Below are 27,097 nucleotides of genomic sequence, written 5' to 3' on the forward strand. Positions count from 1 at the left end.
GGAGCGCGGGGGGAGCCGAGGGGCGGGGAGGGGAGAGGAGGGGGCGTCCTCCGCAGTTCGCTCCCGGCCGGTCAGACACACCGCGGTCCCGAGGCCGCCGCGCCCGCTGTCCCGCCGCCTCCGAAGCCGCCGGAGCCGCGGGAGACACCGCCCCCGCCGCGCCGGCCTGCACTCGGGCTGCCGCCGCCGCAGCCACCACTGGAGCCGGAGCCGGAGCCGGAGCGGGAGCCCGAGTGCGCGGGGCTGGGCTGGGCTCGGGGTGCCGGGCGCAGGGGCGGGCGGCGGGGAAGACGCGGGCGGGCCGGCTCTCCCGGTGGCGGCCGGGACTGCACCCGGACGGCGCCTCCCGCTCCGCGCTGCCCTCGGCCTCGCCCCGGGCCCGGGCGGATGAGCCGCGCGCCCGGGGGACATGGAAGCGCTGGCGCTGTGGCTGCTCCCCTGGATATGCCAGTGCGTGTCGGTGCGGGCCGACTCCATCATCCACATCGGTGAGAGCGGCGGGCGGAGGCTGGGCGGGGGCCTCGGCGGCGCAGGGGGTGCGCGGCGTCCAAACTTGGTGGTTCCCGGGTCCGAGGGTCCGGCGGGCGCTGCTCCACCGAAGGGCCGCGCCGCGCTCCTGCGGGCCCTGCTCCCCCGGCTCCAGTCCCCGCGCGGGGCCCGCGGCCTCTGCCAACACTGAGGCCGCGGCTGCGGGAACCGGTGCTGGACCCGCGCCCAGACCCACGCCCCCAGAGGAGCCGTCGGCGGTCCGGCCAGCCCCTCGGCGCAGCTCCGAGCAGCGGGAGTCGGGGGCGGGAGCGGCCCAGGTCTCGCCAAGTTGCCGGCACGATCAGAAGAGGCCCAAGCGGCTCCTTGGGTGCGGGTGGGTGGGTGCTGCCGGCGGGCTCGCTGTGTGCGCCCCTGGCACCGTGCTGGTGTCGCTGCGAGAAGGCGTAGGGTGCGGGGCCGTCCGAGCCTGTGTGGTGGGTGCCAGCCTGGCCTCCAGCCTGTTAGAGTGGACGGTGTCTGCCTGTTTCACCCGCGTGTTCAGTGTGTGTGTGGGTGTGTATGTCTGGTTGTGGCGACTGCAGCCCTTGGGCAGTCAGAGTTTCCCGGCCACCTTGGGGCCGTCCGCCGTCCGGGGGTGGGAGCTGGGGAAGAAGAGCGGAGGCGGCGGCGGGGAGTGTGCGCTGAGCGGGAGGAGGTGGATGGGGGAGCCCGTGGGGAAGGTGGAGAGCGAGGGGAGGAGGGGCAGACGGAGGGAGAGTGTGGGAGTGGTAGCAGTCGGGAAAGAATTCCAGGACTTTGGGCTGGTTTGGGGGGCTGACAGCGGGTTATTGGGTGAGCCCCCTGCAGTTGTCTTTCCTGAAGTTTGGGAAGACCAGCGAACACCACTGGGGGTTTGGAGGTGGGGGAGAAGGTGGGACAGGCGGGGCGGGGAAGGGGGGTGATGGGGATGGTGGGACCAGGCCTACGTTTGGTGAGCTGCTTCACCCCACCCCAGCCGGGGCGGGGGCGGGGATGGGAGGGAGAGGGTGTCAAACCAGCTTTCCGCGGGGGAGGGGGTCTCGCGGTCAGCATTGCGGATCTGGGTGTTTGTGGAACTGGAGCCTCCCTCCCCTGCCCCCGCCTGCTCCAGGAGGGTCATCGGGCTCAGATCTGGGGCCGTGGGGACCCTGAGGGGACCTGGCCAGGGTGGGATGACCCGGCATTGCCCAGGCTGCAGGGCCAGACCAGGGCGAGGGAAGTCAGAGTGGGCCAAGGGGTACTAAGCTGGGAAAAGGCCAGCCAGGGCCACCTGGAGGCGAGCTTGGTGATTCCAGGAGGCTTAAGGCGTGCTCCCTTTGAGCTCCTCAGCCCTGCTGGGCCAGAAGGCCAGGGGTCTAGGGGGCAGTCCCCTCCCCTCAACATTCGGGCAGGAGGAAGCTGGGAGGGATGGGGAGCAGGGGCCCCGCTGGCAGAGTTGCCGGGAGCTGGACTGGGACTGAAATGCCCCTGGGTGGGAAAGACACAATGGGAACTGACTGTGCAGGGCAGGAGGAAGGCATCCTTCCATTCGGGACTGCCCTCCGGGGGAGCTTGGTGGTTGTCGGGCCTGTGTGTGCTGCCTGAGGCCACTCCAGCGTGGCGCAGTCAGTTGTGTGGGGCATGGCTGGGTCAGGAGGCGGCTTGGCTGTGGGACGCCTGGGTGGCAGCGTGTGCCATGTGCATGTGTAACTCCTGCCAGCGGTGTGCACCTGGGCGCTGTGTGGGGCATCCTTGCTGGCTGTCTTAGGAAAGCCTTCACTCTCCTGAAGGGCCAGTCCGAACCCAGTGGCGGCCTGCCAGCAGGGGGGAGGGGGTGTGGGGGGGACTCCTAGGCCTGTCCTGACCCCTTCTCCCCTCCAGGTGCCATCTTCGAGGAGAATGCGGCCAAGGACGACAGGGTGTTCCAGCTGGCCATATCTGACCTGAGCCTCAACGATGACATCCTGCAGAGCGAGAAGATCACCTACTCCATCAAGGTCATCGAGGCCAATAACCCGTTTCAGGCTGTGCAGGAAGGTGAGTGGCCTTGGTGCCCAGGGCTCCATGGGCCGCGCCTTTGAGGCTGTGCAGAGAGGACCCCTGCGGGTTGCGGAGGGCCTGGCCACGGAGCCTTCAGGGCACTGGGCTAGCCAGGAGTTTGCCAGCGGGGGGCCGGGCTCCTAGGAGCGTGTCCCGAGTCATGTGGCCACTTTCCACTGGGTTGGTGCGTGTGTGCCCCCGCGCTGGGCGCGCAGGAGTGACTGGCTCAGGGGTCTTTGTTTCTGAGTGTTTGTGGGTGGGTGTGCTTGTATCCGTGCACCTCCCCTGACCTAGATGGCTGGTGTCTTCCTTACTGCTAACCGAGGCCGGCCTGGCGAGCGAGCCAGCTGTCATCTCCCATCTCCCAACACACTCGGGTGCACGCCCAGCGCCCCTTTGGTGCCTAGGCGCTCCTTATCCGTCTGGTTTGGAGGAGCCGGTTTCTCAGCTCCCGCTGTCTCCGCCTGGGCCGGGGGTGGGCGCTGTTTGACCAGGAAAGGAGTGGAGTTGAGCCAGGCCTGGCTGCAGGTAAACCCTAGCCTGCGCCTGGGGTCCTGGGCCACAGCCTCTGCCTCAGATAGGGCCTGGGGCAGGGGCAGCAGTGCACCCAGAGCTGGATGGGCAGAGATGGCAGCCTTTGCCCTTCCCTCCCCTCTGGGCCCCTTCTTTCTCTCCCAGCTGGTTCTAGGCTTGGCTCTGGAGCCGGGGTTCCTTCCCTGTCACCCACTTCCTGGCCAGCACCTGAGGCTCTCCCCACCCCTGACATCTGTCCAGCCCTGGTTCCTTTCCTCTCCTATGGCTCCCTCCTGCATCTAGACTCTGAGTGCTGAGGGTAGAGAGCACAACTGGGGGCGCAGAATGTGGGGGCTCCCCCCAGGAGCAGCTGGCAGCACGGGGGTGTAAGGAGGAGGTGGGGTGAGGGGCACAGGCAGCTTCCCCCTCTCACTCCCCCCCAGCCCGCTCGGCCCAGGGTCCTCCGGATGCCATGGCTCAGTTTGGCGGTGGTTTCTTAGGTGCTGCAGGTAGGGTGACTCCATGGAGGTTCTGGTCCAGGTCCAGAAGGAGGGAGCTTGTGCTGGGAAGAACTTTGGCTGGCAGGAGGTCTTCCGGGAGTCAGCAGAGAGGGAGGCCCACCTCTGGGGCCTGAAGGTCCAAGGATGTCTTGAGGTGGTGATACAGAGCCAGCGCTCTGAGTGTTTTGGGGGTGGCAGTGAGTGGGGTGAGGCTGGTGTTGCCTGTTAATGGTGCTGCTGCTTCTAGCCTTGGCAGACCCCCATGGTCAAATGTCCACTGGGGTGCGGGAGGAGGATCCCCTGTCCTTGGTGTCTGGCCCACCAGCAGTCCCTGCCTCCACATTCCCCACTCCTGGATTTCTTTTGTGAGCCCTCGTGAACGTGGGCTCCAGCCAGGGAGGGTGTGCTTCCTTAGGCAGCAGCGACTCAGCTGGAGTGGGGATCTGGGGTGACACAAGCTTTTCAGTGTGCCTCCTGCTACCTTGATATTGTCTCCCACACCTGTCTCTGCGGACATTCGTGCTTTGTCTGGGAGCTGAGTTCAGAGTGGGGCCGCACGTGTCCCTCTCCCGGGAGCTCGCCGTGCTGCGGGACCCTGCCTGTGTTCCCAGCCTTACCAAGTTTGCCATTTGGGAATGGAAGTCCTAGTGTTGTGGATGTGTTGAACAGTCCCAGATCTGGACTTGAATGTAAAATTTGATTTTTAACTGCTGTCAACTAATCAACAATATACCAACAGAATACAAGCCATACAAAATGAGCTGTAGGCCATCCAGCTAATGTGGGCCATCCGTTGTGACTCTGTCCTGGAGACACAGGGCTCCACCAGGGACTTTTTCTGACAGAGACCTTGCTTTCTTGAGTCTCATTTTCTCTACTTGTGTAACTGGAAAAATACCTCAGCCCATGATGGTGGCTGACACGATCTCCTAGTGGTGTGGGAGGGCGTGTGTGCACGTCCAGTGAGGCGTGGGATTCTGGTGGCTGACAGTGGACCAGGTGCAGGGGCACTAACCAGGTGGTGCTGAGCTGCTGCTGCCTGGAGAGTGTGCTGGTTAAAGCTGGCAGGTGCGTTCAGTGTCTGGGCAGCCGTCCGTGTCATCCTGTGCCCTTGCAAGGAACCTTGTCGGTGAGGGGTGGGAGGAGCCAGCCCCTCCAGGGCCTGGGACTGCAGAGCAGCACTCACAGGCTCCTTTGCCTGGGCTCAGGGGCAGGCTCTCCACTTGCTGGGTGTCCTTCCTTCTGTGTCCCGTGGGGTGCTGTCCGTCGTGGCTTGGCCCTACTTGATGGCTATCTTATCTCTTTCTTGGGCCTGGATGTTCATTGCAGCAGGACATGGGTGGCAGACACAGTTTGGGTGGGATAGGAAAGGACTTCTTGGTGGGGGAAGAGGCCAAGGATGAAGGGGGCAAAGGCGGACTGGGGTTTAGTTTCCATCGTGGACGGGGAGGTTCCAGTGACCCCCTGTGGGCTGGGGATTGAGCTAGTTCTGCCCCCATTTTAGTCCAAGAGACAGCACCATGTGGATAAAGAGCTGGATTGCTGGAGTCCTAGGAACTCTCTTCAAATCCTGCTTGCCTCCCTTGCAGTGTGACCTGGGGGATCCCGGCCCTGCTTGGAGCTGCTGTTGCCACATCTGTTAAAGGGAACAATCATGGTACCTGCCTCATGGGCTTGTGGTGAGAATGCACTGAGCGGATGTGCAGACCTTGTCTGAGGAAGGCCTGTTGTGGGAGCGTAGCGAGCGCCATTCCCTCTCTGTGGCCCAGCTGTGAATTCATCTTAGCTGCTTTGAGGCTGTTGATATCTTCAGCTGCATTATTTCTTTAGCTAGTAAATATCTTGAGAGTGGACCCTTTCTACTTTGAGCTTTTTACTTAGCTTCCACACACCCAATTATTTTTTAAAAAATGCATTGCTACAATGAGCATGAATTAATTTAAAAATGTGAAGAGAAAGGACAGTGCATGTTCATTCCGTAAAATGTGGAATGTACAGGAAGCATCAGGCAGTTTATATTTGTGATAAATTAGGTTTATAACCTTGCAGTTTGCCCAAACCAACCAACCAACCTCCCTCCCTCCCTCCCTCCCTCCCTCCCTCCCTCCCTCCCTCCCTCCCTCCCTTCCTTCCTTCCTTCCTTCCTTCCTTCCTTCCTTCCTTCCTTCCTTCCTTCCTTGTCTCGCTTGATTCTCTAGAGGTCAGACTCATAGTTAAAATGGTGAAAACTGGAAATAACTTCTTTCAGACTAAAAATATTTTGTTTTTTAAAATACAATAAAGTGCTATTAAGTTAAAAAAAAGAGAGAGAGATAGGACAGCTTCATTCTTAATTCTCCCTCTATTGTGCCCCTCTAGTCCCGCCCACCATATTTTATAAATGCTGAGAGCTCCATCCTGTTCATGTCTAGATCCTGCTTTTTCACCTAACAGATCAGGGACTTCTTTTGAAATCACTGTGAAGTATTTGTAAACATTACTTTTAGCGGCTGCATATGTTTTTCAATATTTAAAACAAGTTATTTTTTAAAGAGTGGAACCATTTATGCTGAGGAATGCTGAAGTATTACTGGAGAAAATAAGAAGCTACTTTGAATGTGGTCCTGTGGTTTATGTTTACAGTTTCTGTAGGCTGAGTTTGTATAAGCTCCGTACAAACTACCTTCTGAGATAGTTGGTTAGCCAGTCCTTTCACATTGATGTAAAAGAACGGGTTGCATTTAGTGAAATATGTATTTGAGGAGGATTTGAAGTTAGCAAGTAACAACAGAAATGATATTTAAGTCTTAAAAATGTTATATCTTAGAGGGGGGCAAATGGGAGGAAAAGGGGACATCTGTAATACTTTCAACAATAAAGATAAAAAATGTAGTATCTTACTTAATCTTAGCAAAGTTCATATAACAAGTGTGAAGACTTGTCTTCTAGATACTAGAAGAGATACTAAACCCCCTATATAATAAAAGGCTAATATGCAAATAGACTGAATGGTAGAACGACTGGTCGCTATGATGAGACTGGTCGCTATGATACACACTGACCACCAGGGGCCAGACGCTCAACGCAGGAGCTGTCCCTGGTGGTCAGTGCGCTCCCACAGGAGGAGAGCCACTCAGAAGCCAGGTTCACAGCTGGCAAGCACAGTGGTGGTGGTGGGAGCCTCTCCCGCCTCCACGGCAGCACTAAGGATGTCCAATTGTCCCTGTGGGGATCGGGCCTAAGCCATCAGTCAGACATCCCCCAAGGGCTCCCTGACTGCGAGAGGGCACACCCCCCCCCCCCCCGCATGAATTTTGTTAAATAAAAAAATTTCGTATTGTTTTAAAGTGCCTGCTCAAGGAGAAGGTTATATAAATGCATGAATGTGTAAAAGAATTGGCTGAGTCCTGGTCTTCTCTGTTCACATTATTTTACTGTGAGTGAAAGACTCGAGTTATGGGTTATGCTGTAGAGATATGTCATTGAGTGGAAAGATGACAATTTAGGGAAGAAAAAGAAGAAAAAAGGAACATATGTGAGGCAATATTCCTTTTAGTTACAATAAGCGCAAAAGTATTTTAGGAAGACGAGGTGAAATTCACCAAAGTATAGCTTGGTGTTCACAGAATAAAACAGAGAAACAATGAAAATAAAACTCCATGAGTTTTCGATGGTCTTATTCATTTTGTGTTGGTCACTTCTAGGTTGCCCCTTGCCCTCTGACACCAGGCTGGTGCGTAGATGTTCTGCAGGAGAGGGTCCATCTCCCTCTTTCCAGCTCCCGGAGGCCCCCGCCTTGCTCAGCCCCTGGCCCCTTTCTCTATCGTCCAGCCAGCTCTGGTGGGTGGGGCCCTCCGCACAGCCTGTCGCTGTGGCCTTGCTCTGTCATCACAGCTCCCTCTCCACCTCAGCTTCTCCGCCTCCCTCTTCCTGGAGCCCTTGGGTCCATCTGGATAATCCAGGATGACAGTCAGCAGATCCACCTGCAGCCTTAATTCCCCTTCGCCATGCAGCTGCACACAGCTACAGTGCCGGGGGTAGGACCTTGGAATCTTGTGGGCTGTTCGCTGCTTCCATGTTGGCACACCTGTCGGGCCCAGTGTAGCCAGTGCATGCTGAGCGCCCTTCCTTGTCTCCTCACGGGTGGCTGACTGGGTGCCATTCTCTTGTCTTAGCCAAATCTGCTGGAGTCACTCGGGAACTATAGCCATGTTTGCATGCCTACCACGCTCGCTCTGCAGACACGCACTGAGCCCGTGGGCCTCTGCAGACTCACCTGTGCTCGCTGTCCAGTGACACGCATGCCCTGCGCCTGGAAGCTCTTGTGCCTAAAGAAGTCCCTAAAGAATCTGCTTTTGTATGTCGTGTCACTACTCAGGCCAGTGGCCTCCTTTCCTACCTGGTTAGATTTTTCTCCGACTCCTCCCTCTTCCCCTGTCCTCTCTCACTACCCACTACCTCACCACCCACCTAGGGTCCAAGGTGGGGCCTCGCAGAGGCCAGTCTCGCGTGGGTGCCATACGCAGCTGCTCTTCCTGGCCCCGCAGGGGCTGCTGCCAGCGACGCTTTAAGACTGAAGATGGCTGTGCCGGGGCTGCAGGCACTGGTGGCCCCTCACTGGGGTTGGGCGGGCTGGGGCCGGGGGGCCATCCAGTTCTCACTCTGGATCCCTCACAAGCCTGTGGGTGTGCAAAGGAATGACTGCCATTTCCCTCAACTGAACTCCCAGGCTTCAGAGTTCTCTTTCATTCTAGGGCCCCTCCTGTGTGTGCACACACGTGGACACATGCACATACATATACATACACACATGCACACACACTGTCACCTTATAGACGATACTCCTGTCCCATCCATGTCCTCTTCTTTTGGGTTCTAGAGGCTCCCGTTCAGTATTCCTATTGCTGTGACCTTGCTCCCAGATTGGGAGGTTGGGCTTAACAGGCGGTGAACAGATGGACACCTCAGGCCCGGCGTGTGGGTAGGAGGCCATGGGTCTAGGGAGACCTGTGTGTCCTGGTGCTGCTGTTCCCAGGCATGTTAGCAGCCTTTCTGTCAGAGCACGTGGTGGGGCTGCTTCTTCAGGTTTCTCCTGGAGGAAGCTAAGGGTGCTACGTGGCACTCGGAGCCGCATCTTCTAATGGCAGACAGGCTGTCTTTCTGCGTTCTTATAGATGCCAAGTCCCCTCCAGCAGTCTTCTTCTTCACTTGGCCTTCTCGTGACCCAGAAAATGCCGTCCCCTAAACATCTGGAACATTAAGTCTGCACTTCTTGTTCCCAAACCATTGCTAACCCAGTCTGACCCCTGGATGTGAGTCTTTTTATTTTTTATTTTTTTCCCCATATATTGTTATTGATTTCAGAGTGGAGGTGAGAGGGAGAGAGAGATAGAAACATCAATGATGAGAGAGAATCATTGATCGGCTGCCTCCTGCACACTCCCCACTGGGGGTTGAGCCCACAATCCAGGCATGTGCCCTTGACTGGAATTGAACCTGGGACCCTTCGGTCTTCAGGCCCATGCTCTATCCACTGAGCCAAACCCGCTAGGGCTGGATGTGAGTCTTTTTAGATGTGGATACCCAGGGAAGTGCCTATTTGTCCCTATCTTTTGGTTTTGTTCTGTGGTTCCCTCTGTTTCAGTCAGGATAGACTAAGCTATGCTGTAGTAACAAACAATCCCAAACTCAGTGGCATAACGTAACAAAAGTTGTTTCTTGTCTATGTTACATGTTCATCATTGGTCAGCTTAGACCTTGGCTCCTCACGGTCACTCAGCTTGAATATTGCCAGTTGCTGTGCCAGTGGGAGAGAGCTCTGGGGAGACTCTGTCTGGACATGACACATCTGTGCCACTTCTGCTAAAAACTCATGGGCTGAAACTAGTCCTGTGGTCCCAGCCAGGCATGCAGGATCCAGGAAGCATAGTCGTACCATGTGCCTGGAAAGGGGAGAACTAGCAATATTTGGTGAATGACAAATAACCCTACTCGTGCAAAACAGTCCTCCCGTTTCCTTGGTGACTCATGAAAACAATAACAAAGAAACAAAAAACCATGAACAAGTGTAGATGATTGGATCCTGTTGAGTCCAATCTGCACTTCCCATCCCTTCCCCTTTGCATCCTCTCTTACTTGTCCCTCTGCCCCTGAAAATGCTGGGCGGCCTTTTGGTGTGGTGGGAAGTCAGGAAGCCCTGGGCTCTCCCCTGTGTTTTTCTCAGAGTTTACCAATCTTGTCCTCTTGACAGGCCCAGCTCCCAGAAGGCTTGGGCTAAATGCTTCCTAAGCAACGAGGCGAAGATTGACATCCAGGCCTGCCCAGTGCGGGTGCCAGCACCAATAAGCCCCCTCAGCTGGTGTGCAGCAAGTCTGCCCCTCCTGTGGCCTGTGCCTAGTGCAGACTTCTCTGCTTCCCCCACCCCTCCTGTGCCCTGCTCACCCCTGCCTTCCTGCACAGCAGCTCCTTTCTCTTCTGGGCAGAGACTCATCTCGCTGCCGTGGGCTGGCCTAGGACAGCCCCTTTTCGGGGGCAGGGGGGTGGTCTGGCCTCTCTGACGGACATGGAGCCTCACAAGGCACTGGGTCCGTGTTCAGTCCCCCAGCAGCTGGGCTCTCGAAGCCTGTAAACAGCCAGTTTTCTGGCTGATGGCCATGGACTGCAAAGAGAAAGACCCAGGGTTCTCCCCGGCCTGAAGCACTGGCAGGTAGCTGCAAGGTGATAAGATGGCCCTTCTATATGTGTCTGGGCCCAAGTTGTGGGTGGGGCAGGCCGGGGGTGGAGGGCCCAGGGTGGTCCTCACTCAGGCTAGTCCTCTTCCAGCCAGACCTGGAACATGTGGCCCTGGCTGGCCTACTCAGTTTGCTTCCCTCCCATCAGTCCTCTGCCAGTCCTGGGCAGAGGCAGCCCGATGCCACACTCCCCCTGTGACGCCTGGGCCGTCCTACCAGTGCTCAGTGTGGGCCTCCGCCTCCCCACGAGCACAGATGAGGTGCTCAGGGTGGGCAGGAGTGCTGCTGCTCCCGCTTACGGACGGGGCTCCCTCCCGGCTCTGCTCGGCCGCTGGGTGGCTTACCTTGGTTTCCTCACCTAGAAGACGTGACAGCACAGAGGACAGCATGAAGGTCAGCTGAGGAAACCGGCTAAGACGCCCTGTTGAGGGCCAAGCAGAGGGGAGGGATGGTTGTCACATGACCAGCCCGAGTCGTCCCAAGGGGCTCTTGGTCTCCTGCTCTTCCTGGCTGGGCTGGCAGGCTCCTCCAGCCCCTGCACCGTTCAGGGCAGCTGGGAGTTGAGTTCACCTTTGGAAGTCCTGGGAGGGCAGGGAAGGAGGCTGGGCCTGACCCGTGGAGGCTGTCTAGAGCAGCGGTTGCCAACCTTTGGACCTCACGGACCACCAGTCTGCACTTCTGGTCTAGAGCCACCTGCGGGCCTGGCGCTGCACAGCATTGCCATCTTGCTGTTCTGAATGCACAGAGTGGCTGGAATATGGCCAGCACGGCCTAGCCCGCGCTCCCCACCCCGGAGCCTGCCCCGGGGCAGCATAACTTGTTCTGTTTGGTGGAAGGGGGTCAGGCAGGTCTAGGTTCCCATCTTGGCTCAGTGACAGATTAGCTGAGAGGTCACTCGCCCTGTCCTCCACCTGTTTCTGTGAAGTGGTGATGGGTAGAAAGGGATGTGTGCTGGGCAGGAAGAAGGGTATTGGCCAGCAGCCCCTGCTGGGAAGCAGGGTGGGGTGGCTCAGAGTGGGCGTGGTCAGCATCGTCCTCCCTGCGTCCTGGCCACCTTCTGTTTTGTCTTCCTGGGCCCCTGTCAAGGGCACATGACACTCCTTGCTGCTACCAACTCCCAGGTAAGGGCAGAGACATGGACCCCACTTGCTGGACACCGTGCCCCCTCCTCCACCACGCCTAGCAGCAGCTCTGGCTCAGCCCCTCTGCTGGCCTGCACACTCAGCCTGCTGCCTGGCCAGCTTTGCCCCTCCTGCGCGCTCCTGCTCTGTGCAGAGTGGAGCTTTGGCTCTGCTCCCAGCCTGGGGCTGGGGGCTTTCTTCTGTCCTTCATCTGAGCACAGAGGCAGGGAGAGGAGGAAGGGGGGGCCATACTAGGGCCCTGGGCCGGCTTCCTGGCCTTGTCTCAGGCACTGAGGTGGCCCTGCTTTGGCATCTGGGGTCCTTGCTGCCTTCCCTGCCATGGTTGCAGACATCAAATGCTGCTGCTCACCCTAGGTGGCTCTCAGGACTCCACCCAGAGTTCCACGCAGCTCACGCGTCTGGTGGATTGCCCGACTCCTGTAATTCCGGTCTGGGCCTAGAGCCCTGGAGGGCCGCTCCCTGTCAGTCTCTCCCCAGGCTGGAGCCTCAGCTCAGGGCTGGCTTGGGTCTCCAATGCACCTGCTGAAGGCCGTGGGAGCACGGCGTGACACTGTGCAGCTCATAGCGCTGAGCTGGGCTGCAGGGGTGCCTGGAGCCGTCATGCCTCCAGGGACAGGAGTCAGGGTGGCCATGCCTCTGGGGAGCATGGTGAGGGGAGGGCAGTGCCGAGGGGGAGCTGTCTACAAGGCTGGGTCAGGTCCTTGACATTCCATGGAATCTAGGCAGAGACCCCTTGCCTTGCATATGCATGTGCGTGTGCAAGGGTGCCTGTGGGTGTGTATGAGTATGTGTACATGTGTGAGTGTGTGTATGTATGTGCATGGGGTGCAGATACCTGGGCTGCCTGGGCACCTGCAGCAGGAAGATCCAGCAGTTCTGGCTGCTGCTCGGAGCCCCTCTGGTCCCTTCCCTTTTTGTCCTCCTTCTGGATGTCTTTCAGGCCTCATTTAGAGGTGACATCCCAGGATGCCCCAGTGCCCAGAGGAGGTGGGCCCTGTTCAGTGCTTCTCATCGCCCATGCTTGGTGCCGTCCCCTGGAGGCGGGGCTGATGGAAGGGGGGCACTTGGTCTCCTTTGTGCCCTGTGGTACCCTCGGCTCTAAGACAGGGAAGTTCACGGGGCACCAAAATACCGTTCCCCTCACTCCGGGGCCATCCCTGGGCCCAGACGTGTGGGCCTGACTCTGGGCCCCTCTGAGATCATCCCAATGGAATGGTCATTGTGGTGGTGGCCATTCAACTGGTCCAAGGTCAGCAGGAGGCTGTGGGCAGTGGCCTGGGCCCTTCCTTATTGTTGGCATCTCCTTTGGCACCCTGGCATCATGTCCGTGGGGTGAGGGTGGGAGCCAGTTTGCCTGCCCACCCCAGGGAGTGGTTTTTTTTGGGTCCCAGCCATCTGGGTTAGCAGAATCACAGGGTCCTGGTGTCCAGAACTGGAGGTGATATGGTGGTCACCCCCCCAAATTCTTATGTTGGAGCCTCAATCCCCAATGGGATGGCATTTGGAAGTGGGGCCTTTGGGAGGTGATTAGGTTTAGATGAGGTCTTGCAGGGGGGCCTCCATGGTGGGATTAGTTACAAGAACAGACCAGAGAGCTGCTCTCCCTCCCCACTGTGTGGGAAGGCAGTGGTCACAAGCCAAGAAGAGAGCTCTTACAAGGAGCTGAATCAGCCAACACCTTGGTCTTGGATTTGCCAGCATCCATACTGTGAGAAATAAAAGTGTGCTGTTGGAACCACCCAATGTATGGTATTTTGTTATGGCAGCCTGAGCTGAGACGGGGTGGGGGTTGGGGGGAGGGGGGGCTGTGGGCACACCCGGGCCGGGCCAGACTCTGTGGTGAACTTACTGAGGGGTGGACCAGCCCTGCCCCTCCTAGCACCTTGGGGATCACACAGGTCAAATGAGGACTGAAGGTTCTCTTCTCTAACCCAAGCTTAATCCCAGCCATGCTGTCTCCACCACAGCCCTTTAGATGGTTAAAGGCAGCACTGTGCCCCTCAGGGACTTTCAGGCTGCACAGCCTGGAGCCTGGTGACTTTTCACCTGATTCTCTTTTGGATCCATCCATTTGTCACTGCCCCTCCTACATAGCGCCTGCATGCCTGAGCACGGGACTGTGGCCTCAGCTTTCCTGCCTGTGAAGTGGGGACAGTGGCACCTCTCCAATAGGCTGTCTTAAGGACCAGATGAGGTAATGACTAAGGAGGACGTAGCGGGGATTGGCACGAGCAGGTGCGCAATGAGCAGGAGGTATAGCTGTTCTCACGGTGCGCGTGGCCATGCGGAGGGCGGGTGCCTCACTGCTAGCTCTGGACTCTGCTGATACTAAGGAAGCTGAGTGAGTGCTGGCAGGCAGTGCCACCCAGGGCTCTGAGCGAGCCATTGGTCCAAGAAAGGCTGAAGCGTCCGATGCTGACCTGGCATGCTGCTCGGCTCATGTGCAGTTTCCCTAGTGCTTCACGGCCCATCACTCAGAGCTTTGGGACTCGCACTCTCGCCTCGGGGCTGGTGCTCCTTCCAGCAGAGCCTGCTGGGGCCGTGCTGTCTGCGCTGACCCCAGACATGCTCCGCATGTGGGGCCCAGACCCCTGCCACTCGCCCCTCCATCTTTCTCCTCCCCTCCACCCCTGGACACAGAGTGGCAGCAGATGACTCACTGCTGGCCCACTTGCTGGCCGTATTACTGCACCTGCCGTGCTCAGATGCGCCATTCCCACCTGGTACTGCCTGCCGTCCGGTGTCATGGAATCGCCGCGCTGGAGTCTGCTGGGGCTGAGTCTTTCAGTTCATCCTCCGCCATTACAGGAGCTTCGTGGCCAGGCGTTGGGCTCTGCCACTGGCTCCTGGTGAAACCTGTGAGAAAGCAGAGGAATCTGGCTGTTCCTGGTGTCACTCGACACCTTGTGCCCAGGGCTGGTCACGGGTGCTCTGGAAAAGTCCCGGATGCATGGACACACGGACCTCTACTCTCGAGAGCCCTGCCAGCCCACTGTGGTCCTGCCTTCACGCTCATCCCCGGGGTTCTGGGGCATGCGGGGCCGGGAGGCTCGTGGCATTTACACAGCCCCATCCAGCCGCCTGCAGCTGCTGTGCCGGCCCGTCCTTCCTGGTCACTTTGGAGTTTGAAGGTCTCCCTTGGTCCTTCTGTGGGGCAGGCACAGGCCTGGCAGCAGGGCTTTATGGCCGTGTTTCAGAAGGTGTTTCTCCACCTGAGCTGCTGCCAGGGCTCAGCACCCGGGGCCTGTCCATGCCGTCCATAGGCTCGAGGCGTGCCTGTGGCGGGGAGTGGGCCTTGGGGGCAGGGCTACCCGGGAAGCAGTAGCTCCCCTGGGTCCAGGTGCTGGCTATTGGAGGCTCGGAGGCTGTGGCTGCTGGGTACTGGGTGTGAGCCAGGACCTGGGCTTCTGGTCTCGTCTCTCACCAGAGTCCTCTGATGGGCTTGGGAGCCCCTGTCTCTGCATGTGTGAAAGGGGGGTGACTAGGGCAGAAGAAGGGGCTGGGGGAGGGAGGAGCAGCCACAGGTCTGGAGCCAGGGAGCCTGGCCACTGTGAGCTTGGTGGGAGGGGCACTGCCTACACTCCTCCAGCCCCCCTGGCAGGTGCTAGGGGCTGGCACGCTGTGCTAGGGCAAGGATGTAGCCGCCACCCCTGACACGCTGGCACCTGAGGAAGCAGGAATGAGCGCCTCCGGTGAGCAGGCTGCGGGGCCTCGACGCTCTGCTGTTGTTGATCAGAATCTCCTCAGGAGAAGCCCTGAGTGCCTGTGTCAGCTGCTTAGCTCCTGCCGCGAGAGGCAGCTTCCCCGAAGGGCTGACAGCAGGTCTCTGAGGAGTGTCAGCACCCACTCCTGGGAGCTGGTCCGTGCTGGCCCCGCCTCTGAGACGCGGACCTGCCATGTGCTGCCAGCAGGAACTCCGCAGGTGGGCCCCCACTTACCTCCTGACCCCCGGCCTGGCTGCCCCGGCTGCAGGCTGATGTCTGTGCTCAGCACTGGAGGCCTCGCGGTCTGGCCCTGGCCGGTGTCTGCCTTGTCCCTGCTGCCCGCCCTGTACCACAGAGGGCCTTGCTCTCCCCTAGCGGCTCACCACTGGCTCCTGGGCCCAGTCTCCCTGTCACCTCACAGCCTCAGTGTGACTTCTCTTCAGGAGGCCTTCCCTCCGCTCAGCTCCCCGAGCGGGCCTCCTCCTCCTGCCTTGTCCTGCATCTGCCTCCCCGGCTCTGCCTCTCAGCACAGCACATGCAGGAGTTTTGGTTAAGGGCTGTACCCATGTGAGCCTGCACACATGGGAGCTCACGGATACACACCTGCAGGTGGGCCCAGGGGTCCTCTCCCCAGAGAGCCTCTCCCTGTCAGGTGGCCTGATGGGTTGTTATGAGGCTGCAAGGCGGCTGAACCACAGCACCTGGGTGTGCCCCACTTTCTATGTAGCTACAACCTTTGCCCTTGGCCTCTTCCACGGGGGTGGGTCTTCCCTAGCCCCACATCCACTGTGGGCAGGGCTCTCACCCCCTTCTTCCAGATGCCCAGTTGTGGCCCCTGAGAGCGCAGTCCAGGATGCAAGGGAGGGAGGGGCCCGGGCTGCCAGCTCGGCTCATCCTTCCATTGGGTGGAGACCCTGCCCCAGGCCAGCCCCAGGGCAGCTGCTGGGTAGTCCCTGGAGGTGGAGACCCTGCCCCAGGGCAATCACAGGAATGCTGGGAGGAGCTGCCTTTACACAAGGCTCCGGCAGCCTCCTGGGCAGCGCCTGCCCTGTTGGAAGGACTAATTGAAAAGAATCTTCCACACCAGGAGGCAGAGCTCTGGCCCTGCCTAATATTGTTAAGCAGTCCCCTGATAGCCTCATTAGGCGGCTGGCTGCTCCGAGAAGGTTATCTCTGCCAGGGGCTGGTTAGCCCCTCCCAGTCACCCCGTCTAAACACAGGCCCAGGCAGAGACATGCTGCGGGAGGCTCACCAGCTACCAGTCCTCAGTCGGTCACGGTTTGCTGGACTTGATTGTTTTAAAATTATTAACTACCGCTGGAGAAAGCCGGCACGGGGTCAAGAAGAAAGCTGAGCCTCCTTGTGGGGCATGAGGTGGGCCGGGACTCAGAGGATGATTTCCAGCCGATCAAAACCATTCTCTGGGGGAACCCTGGCAGGCCATGTAGAGCAGTGAGGCCCCCCCCCCCCCCCCCCGCCACTGTGTGCGGTGGCAACAGAGCTGGGGTGTCAGGGACAGACAAGTGGGCTAAATGTGGTCTGTGTTACAAGAGAATGAAGTCAGCTCAGGCTATGGAGCACAGTGGGTGCCTGACCTACCCTGGCTTGGAGCACCAGGAAGGCCTTCCGGAGGAGGTGATGCCCGAGCTGAGTCTGAAGTGGGAAATGGGGGTTGGTCAGGGGGAGAAAGGGCAGAGGACCTCTAGGTGGGACACAGCTTGAGCAAGGGCTCCGAGGTGTGAACTGGCAGGACCCGTGAGCTGTCTGGGCTTCTGGGCACAGTACAGGGTGCCGATAGCGGGTGAGACCTGCCAGGTCTTAGGGCTCCCTCTCTGTGGTCCTGGCAGAAGTGGCCCAGTCTCTAGGGACTGAGCCTCTAGGCAGGTAAGGGGTGCAGGCTGTAGGCCATCGAGGGGACATCAGGGCCAAGAACCATACACCCGGGTCGAGGCTTTGCACTGTGAGGGGCGAGGCCCATGGGGATGTGGAGACCAAGGGGACAGTCGGCGCAACCCACTCCTGCCCGCAGGCCCTGCCCGCGGTGGGCGAGCTCCTCACTGTCGCTTTCTCTCCTCAGGCCAGCCCTGCCCCTCCAGTCCAGGTGGAAATGCAGGCTTTTGCTCCACCGGGAGGGGCTCCTGGCTGGGAATGAACCCCCTGTCCCAGGCCCCTTGCTTTTCCCTCCCCAGACTCTTGGTTCTGGAGTTCAGTAGACAGAGGACAGGGTCAACCAGGCATCACTAACTCGGAGACAGGTTTCAGAAAGAACCGCCTCAGCCACCAGAAGCCGTTAATACCACGCAGAGCTCTGAGGGGAAGCGCTCGCTGTGCTCTGGGGGGAGGCTTCTCTGAAGGGAGCATCGTCTTGTCAGTAACACGAGTGGTGGAGCGCTCCGTGCGTGCTCTCACTATAACTTCACAGGGATTTTAAAAACTTAAGATACTGGTTTTCTTTCCATTAGTGAGGTGGTGGCAGGCAGTAAAGCCCATGGTCTTTCTATAATCAGACTTAAATTGTTTTAATTACACAGCCCATATTCTCCCGGTAACGTACCATCTCTGTGAGTTAACGGGCTTTGAAATCTCCCTTTGTTGTATACCCTGTAGATACAGGTTTTTTTGTTAAGTGATTTATTGTATATAGAGATTCAGAAAATTAGCTCTGAGGTGGTTTCAGATGAGTATTGGGAGGTTCTGTTACGTTAGAAGAAGGCAGGTCATTGCCTGCGGAAACCCAGCCAGTTCCTGGGCGGGATTCGGGCAGCTGCCGTCTTCGGACAAGGCTTACTGGCCCAAGTGCCCGGGCCTTTGGCTGCAGCGGGGAGAACGTTTGTTTACTGTATGAGTTTCTCTGTTGATCTCTCAGTGAGGATGTGAGAAAGGAAATCATCCATCCATCCGTCTCCTGAGCACCTGTGTGGGCTTGGCCCTGAACTTGGGAGTGCGCAGCAGGTAGCCCTGATCTTTTCTTTGAAGAGCAGTGCACCCCAGAGAAACAAGCGCTTAGGTGTTCCCCAGTGAGCCCTGTGGAGTGGACGTGCTCGCAGGCTGAGCTGCTTGCTGGGCGCTGGCCCTCTGCTGATGACTGGCGCTGAGGGGTGTGCCCAGCCAGGGAGCAGGCGGGCTGCCCGGGCTTCCTGCCCTCCAAGCCCACAGTGCCTCTCAGCTGCCTCCCTATTCTGCGTGGGGCCTGGCCCTGTCTCATCACCCCCTTGGGTATCTCTGAGGGCCCCGGCTTGGTCAATAGACCTCTGAACTGGGTGGGGCTGCCTCAGTCAGAAAAGAGTCCGGGTCCCGAGGCCATTGGCTGCTGATGAGTGCCATGTGTGTGTCGGGAGCAGGTGGGACTCAGGCTCCTTGGTTCCCTTGGCTGAGGCCGCGGTGCCCAGATCGGGCCTGGCTGACCAGAAGTGCTGTGTGGCCTTGGTGGTCCGCAGCGCTCTCTGTTCCCATGGCAGCAGGTGCAGGGGCACTTCTACCACAGGTGCCAGGAGACGGGACATCAGTGTGAGAGCTGTGGGACGTGGCCTTGCCCAGCGCCCACTTCTTGTCACGCTTCTGGAGCACATGGGCACGCATTTGGAGCCCCTTTTGCGAAGGGTCTTGGAACAGTGGCTTGGGAAGAGGCCAGAGTCTCCTAAAGGGTCAGAGGTGAGCAGGTGGGCAGGCTGAGCCCCCGCTGCGCCTCGCCTACACCACCCCTCCGCTGGAAGGCCCGGAATGACTCCTCCACAAGCTGTCCCAGCACAGAACCTCACACTCAGGACCCCCAGACCCCCTAGAGAACTTCTAGAATTAATGCCCTTAAATTTGGACCCCCTCAGGCTTAGAAAGCCTGGCGGAGCACCCCAGGCTAAGAATCCTTTGGCAAACCCCAGGGTCCCACCTCTAAGTGGATCCCTCAGAATAAGAGCTCAGCCTCAAGCTCTGCATGTGAGAGCATCCAGCCAGACCCTCCGCGGCATCCCGCACCCTGACCTCCCCCCCTCAGGTTGGGCACGTTTCCCTTTACTCGTTGCCTTCTCGTTCCACATTTTCCCCTTGATGGCAGTGACTGGCTCTGGGGGGTTTGGTGCTTCATTTTCCATGCATTTCTCACTAATTTACCCTCATGCTGGGAGCCAGTCGTCTGCACTCCGTCTTGCTTAGTTGGTTCCCGGTGGCTGTGGTTTCATTCACCTCATGACCCGTGTCCTGAGCCTCCCCTTGCTGCAGGGCACTCCCTCACATTCCTCCCCCGCTCTGCTCAGAATGGCACCATGGCCACCGTGTTCCCTGGGCCACTCCCTGGTGCTCAGGCCCTGCTTTTCTCCGCTGGACTCATTGCGGTCCAGGGTGCCATTTGTCTGGATGTTCGATATTTGTTCACACGTAGCCCGAGGGGAAGCTTCAGGAGGGTGGGGATTGCTGTCCTTTGGGTCCCCATCCCTGGCACAGGGTCTGGCTCACGGCTGATGCCCAGTCAGTGCCGCTTGCATAAGCGATGGGATGCCTCTGAGCTGGCCACCAGGCTCTGGTGCAGGGCGCTAGCCTGAGTCCCTCCCTCCCTCCTGAGGCCACCTCTGGTCTGCTGACTCCAGCCTTCTGCTTTCCTCTTTTGTTGTCCTAGGCTCCTCAGCGAGGGGTGGCTGGCCTCAGCATTGACCATTGGGGTGCTCAGTGGGGCCATCCTGAGGGCCAGCTCCCGCCTTCCTTCCCAGTGGGAGAACTTCCCCAGTGTGCCCCTGCAGCGCAGCTCTGCCTGCCTGGCTCAGCCTCAAGGTGCAGCGGGACCTACTGAGCCCTGGGAGGCTCAGGTTAATTAGTGGGCTGGAGCCAGCCCTGGGTGATCACTGAGTCCACCCCCAGGCAGGCACCGTCCCCCGCGTGGGGCTCTGTGGTGCCAGTGCCCAGCCTCTGCCAGCCTCCTGCCTTCTTCTACCCCTGCCTCCCCTGCAGCTCCTCCCAGGGCTTTTCTAGAGGGCAGGGATTCTGGAAAGCTCCTAGGAGGTGCCCAGGCATGGTGCCACTGAGGACATCTGTCCCTTCATGGGTGGTCACTGGTGTCCTGTCGGGGCCAGCCGCTGGGTGGGTGCTGGGGTGGGTGGTGGATGTGGCAGGTATGTGCAGCTCCCTGTCTAATGGGGGGGAGGGGTTTGAGAGACCTTGGCGGTGGAGTTTTTGACCTTGAGTAACTTGCTTAAGCTCCCCGAACTTCACTTTTCTCATTCACAAAATGGGGATAAGCATAGCACCTGCTACCCAGGTATTTGTGTGAATTAAAGTGGGAACAGGATGCTGCGTGGTGCTCACTGGAGTGGCCCATGCCCATCTCCAACACGCATCGGCGGCAGCACTTGCCAAGCTCCTGTTGTGTGCAGGGACTCTGAGTAGCTCCGGAACTGGTCGCGCAGGGCGAGGAGGCAGGGGCAGGATAAGGCGAGGATTTGCAAAGCAGCAGAGGAGAGAGCTGAGTTCACCCAGGAAGGGCCCTGGGGCCAGCGGGGCCAGAGGGTCCTGGACAGAGAGGCCCTTCCTGCTGGACTTTCAGAGTTGAGCTGACCTTGGTAAAGAAGGGCAGGGAGGGCACCCTGTGGCTGTTGGGTTGGGCAGCATCATGGGGTTCCTAAGGCAGGTGGACCCCTGACCTGGGAGGGAGCAGCAAGCTTCCTACATGAATCCAGCCAGGGCTCCTTCAAGTCTGTGGGACAGGGACTCTGCTCACCCTAGCTTTTGCCAAAAGGGGATCCCGGAAAGGCTGGGTCCTGAGCTGTGGAGTGAACTTGTTGGCTGTGCTGGCCTTTGTTCTTTGGCCAGTCTCCCCCCAGAGTCAGCAGCTTTCCTTCTGAGCAAAAATGTCAGGGAAAGGCCAGTTCCCTGGCTGCTCCCAGGGGGCAGTCCTCAGAGGACTCTGCTGGCCCCACTTTGGGTCCTGTGCCTATCCAGGAGCCAGCCAGTGCCCTCAGGATGGAGTGTCCTCATGGAGCTGCCATATGCTTCACTCCTCTCTAAGGCTGCGGGAATTGGAAGAAGTTCCCAAAGGGAAAGGGAAGACCTTAGCATAAGGTGAAGGGTAAATGTGCTGGTCATTCTCTCTGTCACTGCCTTGGCTGCCCCATGGGCAGTTCCGCACCCACAGCTTCCCCGGCCTCTGCTATCCTCACCCCTCACCGAACAGTCCTCACAGCAGGCTTGGGCCTCCCCTTTTGGCGGGGTGTCTCCTCAGTTCAGGATGGCACTGTCTCCTTCCTGGCTCTGGGGAGAGTCTCAGAGTTGAGCCAACATCTCTCCAGAGGCTTCTGTGGTGCGGCTGGGGCCTGTCTTACAGGACAGTGTCCTGAGGGGGAGGGGTGCCCTGGCCACAGCCTCCTTGGCACATGGGTCAAGGATGAGAGGCTCCCAGCCCTGGCACACCCCACAGCAGTCCCCAGTCCTGTCCTGCCCTCGCTCAGTTTGGAGGGGTGGCTGGCTTGCTGGGGTCCTCTCTCATGGCTGTTCTTGCTGGGCCGGCTTGTGGCCAGCCATTGTTGAACCATCAGGCAGTCAGATAGGTGGGCCAGGCAGGCAGCTGGACTGTGTGACAGGGTCTTTCTAGAATGTGTACAGTTGAATGGGTGACACTTGCATGAAATAAAACAATGGCCATGTTCCCTGGAGCCAGGCCTGGTATGACTGTGCCTGTTGCCTCCTGGCACATGAGGTTTGTCACCTAGTGATTGGACTTTAGTATCTATGATAGCCAGCTCGGCAGCTGGACTGGGCAGGGGCACCCTGGTGCTCCAGCTCCTAGGGGATGGTGGGCTGAGCCTGTATGGGCCTGGGGAGGTGTGGACCTATGTAGGTGGGAAGCAGGCCTAGTTGTTACAGTGGAGAGGCTGGCTGTAGACACACACTTGGATTTTTTTCTTTTTTTCCTACAGAGAGGGAAAGGGAGAGGGAGAGAAAAAGATACTTGTTATATATTTGTTTATTGGTTGGTTCTTGCTTATGTGTGCCCTAACTGAAGATCAAACCGGAAATCTTCGCATATTGGGAGGGTGCTCTAACCAACTGAACTTCTTGGCCAGGGTGCACACTTGGGGTTCATGTTCAACTGCCTGCTTGGGCTCTAAGCCCCTGAGCCAGCAGGCTGCATGGGCTGTGACTGTGTTTCAGCAACTTGGACGTTCTCAGAGCCCTCATGTCCTGCCCTCCTGTCTCTGAGGTGTCATAGTTCTTTCAGTCACCAAACCCTTTCTCATGCCTAAACGTGTGCTTGGCCCGGGGTTGGGGGCTAGAGATCATGGTGGTCACTAGTCTTAGCATCTGCATCTGCCATTGGGAGCCCCGTTAGTGTTTTCTTAGTGCGCATGTGCGCATTCTCTTGTAAACACAGTGACATTCTCCTTAGCACTGGATTCTTAGTCCAATGATCAGACTCCGAGGAGGACAACCTAGAGCTGTCTATGACCAATACAGGCTTCAGAGAGGTGAATGGCTGCTGCCCCTTCCTGTCCAATCAGGGACCCCTGATTCCTACCCCTTGCCTGGCTGGAGAGGAAACCATGCCCAGCTGGACCTAGGGGAGGTCCCTTGAGGGTTTGCTCTGGGCCAGGACTGGGCCATAGTCAAGATTTGGCATCTCTTAATGCAGCTCCCAACTGGGTGTTGAGGGCCTGCTGCGTGCTGTCTCTGTGCTGGGTGCTGGGAGTATAGCAATGAATGGGAGAGCCCTCATGCGCCTGTGTCAGAATTTCTAAGATGGGGACAGCCTTAGTTACTTTCCAGGCTGGTGAGACATGAAAGGAAGTAACAGCATGTCTCTACTTGAGTTCTGTACAGCTAGTTCCACAGTGTTGTGGCAGAAACAGACTCTGTGTTGTACACATGTGACTGAGCTGGGCACTTCTCTGGGAGACATCACCATGCACACTGGCATATTTAAGGCTCTGAGAAGTCCTGCAGTCAAGAAGGCCAGTAACTTTTGTGAACTCAGCATTTTCAGGCTCAACTGAACATGAAACTTTCTTTGGCAGAGCACTTAGTAACATTTTATGTGTCAACCCATGGTTGTTGGCGCCAATTCATTTGCCAGCAGGAATCCCCAATTTGGGTTGTGGTGAAGAAAGAAACTTAGTTCAGTGATACAGCACCATGGCTGTGAAAACAGCACCACGCCATGGCCAGTGGAATAGCCCTGGGGCCAGGTGGCCCCGGGGCCAGGTCCCTCTCCAGCTAGACAGCTCTGCTCTGGCAAGACATCCTCTACAGCTAAGCTCAGCCACAGAGACATAACCTTCTGTCTTTGGTGGAAAGGGACAGTGCACTCAAGGAGCTGGGGGGAGCTGGCTTACATTGGCAGAAGTCCTCACCCCTGGTCCCTGATTGGTCCAACATCATGCAAATGAGGACTCCGAATCCTCACAGTTTGGGCCAAAAGGCACTGTTCTGATTGGGCACAAAAGAGCCACTCTGGTTGGTCCAAACTGTGCAGCTCTGATTGGATGAGGAAAGCCTCAATGTTATTGGTTGAAATAGGGTTCCAGGAAACCTTTATAAGGGCTGGCTTAGATAGCAGCAACACAGTGCAGGCAGGCAGTTCAGTGCAGTGCAGGCAGTTGGTGTGAGATGTTTCTGTGCAGAAATGGCTCCCAGGCTCTGTTTAAAAAAATTGAGCCCAGTTAGCCTCCAGGAGCCCTTCTTAGTAGGTGTCTTTTCCCTTAGGATTCACATATGTAGTTACTGCTTCCCAAAGCCCATTTGGAAATGCCAAGGCAGCATCTACAAAATACCCGGGAACGCACTGCGCCTAGGAAGCACTCAGTAACTGTGAGTGTCCCCTGCCTCGTTGTCTCGCAGGAGGGCGAGGGACAAAGCAGGCCTGGTTGCCCACAAGTCAGCAGGCGGAGCTGACAGGAGTTCACCATGCAGGTTTTAATGCTTCTGGCAACGACAAGGTGAGTTCAGTTTAAGAAAGGCAGGAGTGGTTGCCCCGTGCTCTGCCCAGGACCTCATTCAGCAGCAGGGTGTGCTGGGTGCTGGCACAGCGCCTGGCGGCGGAGAAACCTCTGCAGAGCACCCTCCGACAGTCCATGTCTCCGGCAACCTGCACTCTGCTCTTCAGCAGGACAACCACTGGACAGATGGACCTGCGGCGCCACGGGCTGGCTGGGGATGGCAGCGGACCCACAGGTCTGTGTTCTGGAAGAGGAGGCCGGGCAGCCACGGCAGTGGGGAGGGATTGAGGACATGGGAGGCTCTGCAGACCTACTCACATCTCCAGCCTCCCGCCCACGGTGCAGGACCGGGAGCCTCAGTTGCTTCTCTGAAACGTGGGGACCATCATGGCCAGCACTGTGTGCCTTGAAGTAGGGACTGCATCTTTCCCCGTGTCCTTAAGCCCAGCACAGGTGAAAAGCAGAACTGGGTTCTGAAGGATGAACAGGAGCTTCTCACACACACAGGAGATGAAAGGCATTCTAGGCAGATGCACTCCATGTTCAAAGGCGTGAGACCTGAAACGGGCTGACATGTGAAAGGAATCATATGTAATGGGTCGTAGGAGTGCATACGACTGAACAGAGACAGAATCCCCTCTCACACAGGTGGCAAGGGCAGCCTTGGGGAGCTGCTTCCTGTGCCAGAGAGACACCAGGAAGGAAGCACCGTGTGTTCAGAGACCAGAAGGATCCCTGCCCCCACCTCACTCCAGAGAACTGGTCTCCTTCATCCCGACAGCCAGCAGCAGTGGTGAATGATGGAGATGGCATGTGTTATTTTAATTATGCGCTCACCACCTAATTATAATTTTAACTGATGTGTGAGCAGGTGCCGTGCTCTTCCAAGCAGCGTAAGGCAGCGCCTTCCCTGGAGAAGGAGCACAGGTTGTTCCAGGCCTTGTCAAGCAGGCGGAGGGGCTGGAAGGTGGGGCGGGGCCCGGTGGAAGGGAGGGGAAGCAGCTTTTGCCCTGAGCAGTGCAGGAGGTGAGGTCTTGCCTTGGAGGGGTTGAGCACCACCTGAGCGAAGAGGAGTGGAGGGGAGTAACAGGTGGAGGGGAGTAAGAGGAGGACGGGAAAGGAGGAGGGAGAGGTGGCTGGCATCCAATGCAGAGTGGATTTATTTTATTTAATCACAACAAACATTTATTGAGAGCTATTGCAAGGCACACTGTGCTAAATCAGAGGACTTCAGAATGGCTTCAGTACATCCTTCCCTGAACGTGCTCCCACTCTGGAGCGGGAGGGAGGATGTGTGTGGAAGCCAGTAATTACAGTCTATGGGATAAATGGGAAGTTATCATAGAAGCATTATAGACTATGTCAGTGGTTCTCAACCTTTCTAATGCTGCAACCCTTTAATACAGTTCCTCATGTTGTCGCAACCCACAGGTTGAGAACCACTAGCAGGGTCGCCTAAGACCATCGGAAAACACAGATATTTACATTACAATTCGTAACAGTAGCAAAATTACAGTTATGAAGTAGCAATGAAAATAATTTTATGGTTGGGGGTCACCACAACATGAGGAACTGTATTAAAGGGTCGCGGCATTAGAAAGGTTGAGAACCACTGGACTATGGGGAAGCTTTGTTTTCTAGTGAATCCAGGGAAGGCTTCCTGGAGGACACTTGCGTTGGAGTTTTGAAGTATAATGAAGAGTCGACTAGGTTGTCTAAGGTTAAGGATAAGAGGGGTGGGGGATGGCATTTTAGGCAGAGGAGGGAAGCTGTGTGGTATCTTCGTGGTTTGCTGGATCCCTGGTGCGAGGGAAGATCTGGTGGGAGAAGGGGCTGGACATTTGAGTGGCGAGTAGGCCTCCTGCGGACAGGAGCTGGACCTCAATCTGACAGCAGAGAGGAAGTGGCATCCAATGAAGCTGGGATGAGGAGATGAGGCTTGTGTTTCTGGGAGGTCTTCCTGGAGAAAGGTGGGTGGTGAGGCTGATGATACAGCCAGGGAGAAAGGAGGAGGGGCTTTGTGAGCCCACGCAGGAGCTTGGAGGTGGGGTTTCGGATATTGTCAGGAGGGAAGTGGAGGGTCAGGGTGAAGGCTGAGCCGGTTCAGGCCTCGGGGAAGAGCAGGGGAAGGCAGTGAGGCTAATCTCGATGACAGAGCTTGGGGGGGCTGTGGGACTTGCTGGGGCAGCCGTCCAGGAGGAGCGGGCTCTGCGGGAGGCAGCACTTGTGGGACTCACTGTTGGAAGGAGGGGGCTGGGACGCCCCCGGAGAGATGAGGTAGGTACCTGGGAAGCAACTTTAGCATTTTAAAACTTACTTTTAATCTTCATTTTATTGTGGTAAGAACACTTAATGTGCCCTGTGCTCTTATATGTTTTCAGTGTATAGTGCAGCATTCAGGAGAGGCCCCTGTTGTCGCAGACCTCCAGACCTCATCCATCTCGCACGACGAGCTTTCTGCCCCTCGAGCAGAGACTCCCCATGTCCCCTCCACCCAGCCCCTGGCCACTGCATTCTGCCCTCTCTGTCTGTGCATGTGACTTCCTGTGCGTGGGATCCTGCAGTGTTTGTCCTTCTGTGACTGGCTTGTTGCACTTAGCACGATGTCCCCAAGGTTCACCCATGTCACGTATTACAGGATTTCCTTGTTTTTAAGGTTGAATTGTAGGGACACCACGTTTTCTTTATGTGTTCACCCGTTGGCGGACAATTCGGTTGCTTCTACATCTTGGCTGTTGTGCATAATGCTGCAACGAACATAGGAGTGCTAATATCTCTTTAAATTCTTGATGTTAATCCTTTTGGATATCCTCCTGTGTAATAAAAGCGTAGTATGCAAGTTGTCCCCATGACCAGGAGTTTGACGGAGGAGGGGGGGCAGGGCTGGTGGGAGGTGGGGAGGAGGGAGGCCCCGTGACAGTAGGCAGCCGGGGGAAGGGAGGGAGTACCTGGCCAGCAGCCGGCAGCCACTGTGCACTGGGCCTCTAGTATATCCGTGAGTGGGATTGTGGGATCATATGGTAGCTCTGTTTTTAATTTTTTGAGGACTCTCCATATTGTTTTCCACAGTGGCTGCACTTTTTTCAT

At 57.6% G+C, this 27,097-nt stretch overlaps 1 protein-coding gene and 1 pseudogene across 5 annotated transcripts in view; one reads left to right on the top strand and one right to left on the bottom strand.

The window, feature by feature from the left end:
* Positions 1-262: 262 nt before the first annotated feature.
* GRID1 (glutamate ionotropic receptor delta type subunit 1) overlaps positions 263-27,097 on the top strand; it is a 661,002-nt gene continuing 634,167 nt past the window's right edge. For all 4 annotated transcript variants that reach the window (XM_080640032.1, XM_080640034.1, XM_080640033.1 and 1 more), the window contains exons 1-2: positions 263-488; positions 2,368-2,523. In XM_080640032.1, the coding sequence (XP_080496158.1) occupies positions 410-488; positions 2,368-2,523 (235 nt within the window). In that variant the 5' untranslated portion in view covers positions 263-409. The remainder of the gene's footprint in view (positions 489-2,367; positions 2,524-27,097) is intronic.
* The window catches only part of LOC308257728 (ornithine decarboxylase antizyme 1-like), a 35,921-nt pseudogene continuing 18,934 nt past the window's right edge, over positions 10,111-27,097 (bottom strand). The window contains exons 2-3 of the transcript in view: positions 10,594-10,607; positions 10,111-10,176 (exon numbers count right to left, since the gene is read on the bottom strand). The product of the transcript in view is annotated as an ornithine decarboxylase antizyme 1-like (transcript). The remainder of the gene's footprint in view (positions 10,177-10,593; positions 10,608-27,097) is intronic.

Source organism: Plecotus auritus (assembly GCF_963455305.1).
Source record: "Plecotus auritus genome assembly, chromosome: 9".
NCBI classification, from domain to species: Eukaryota; Metazoa; Chordata; class Mammalia; order Chiroptera; family Vespertilionidae; genus Plecotus; species Plecotus auritus.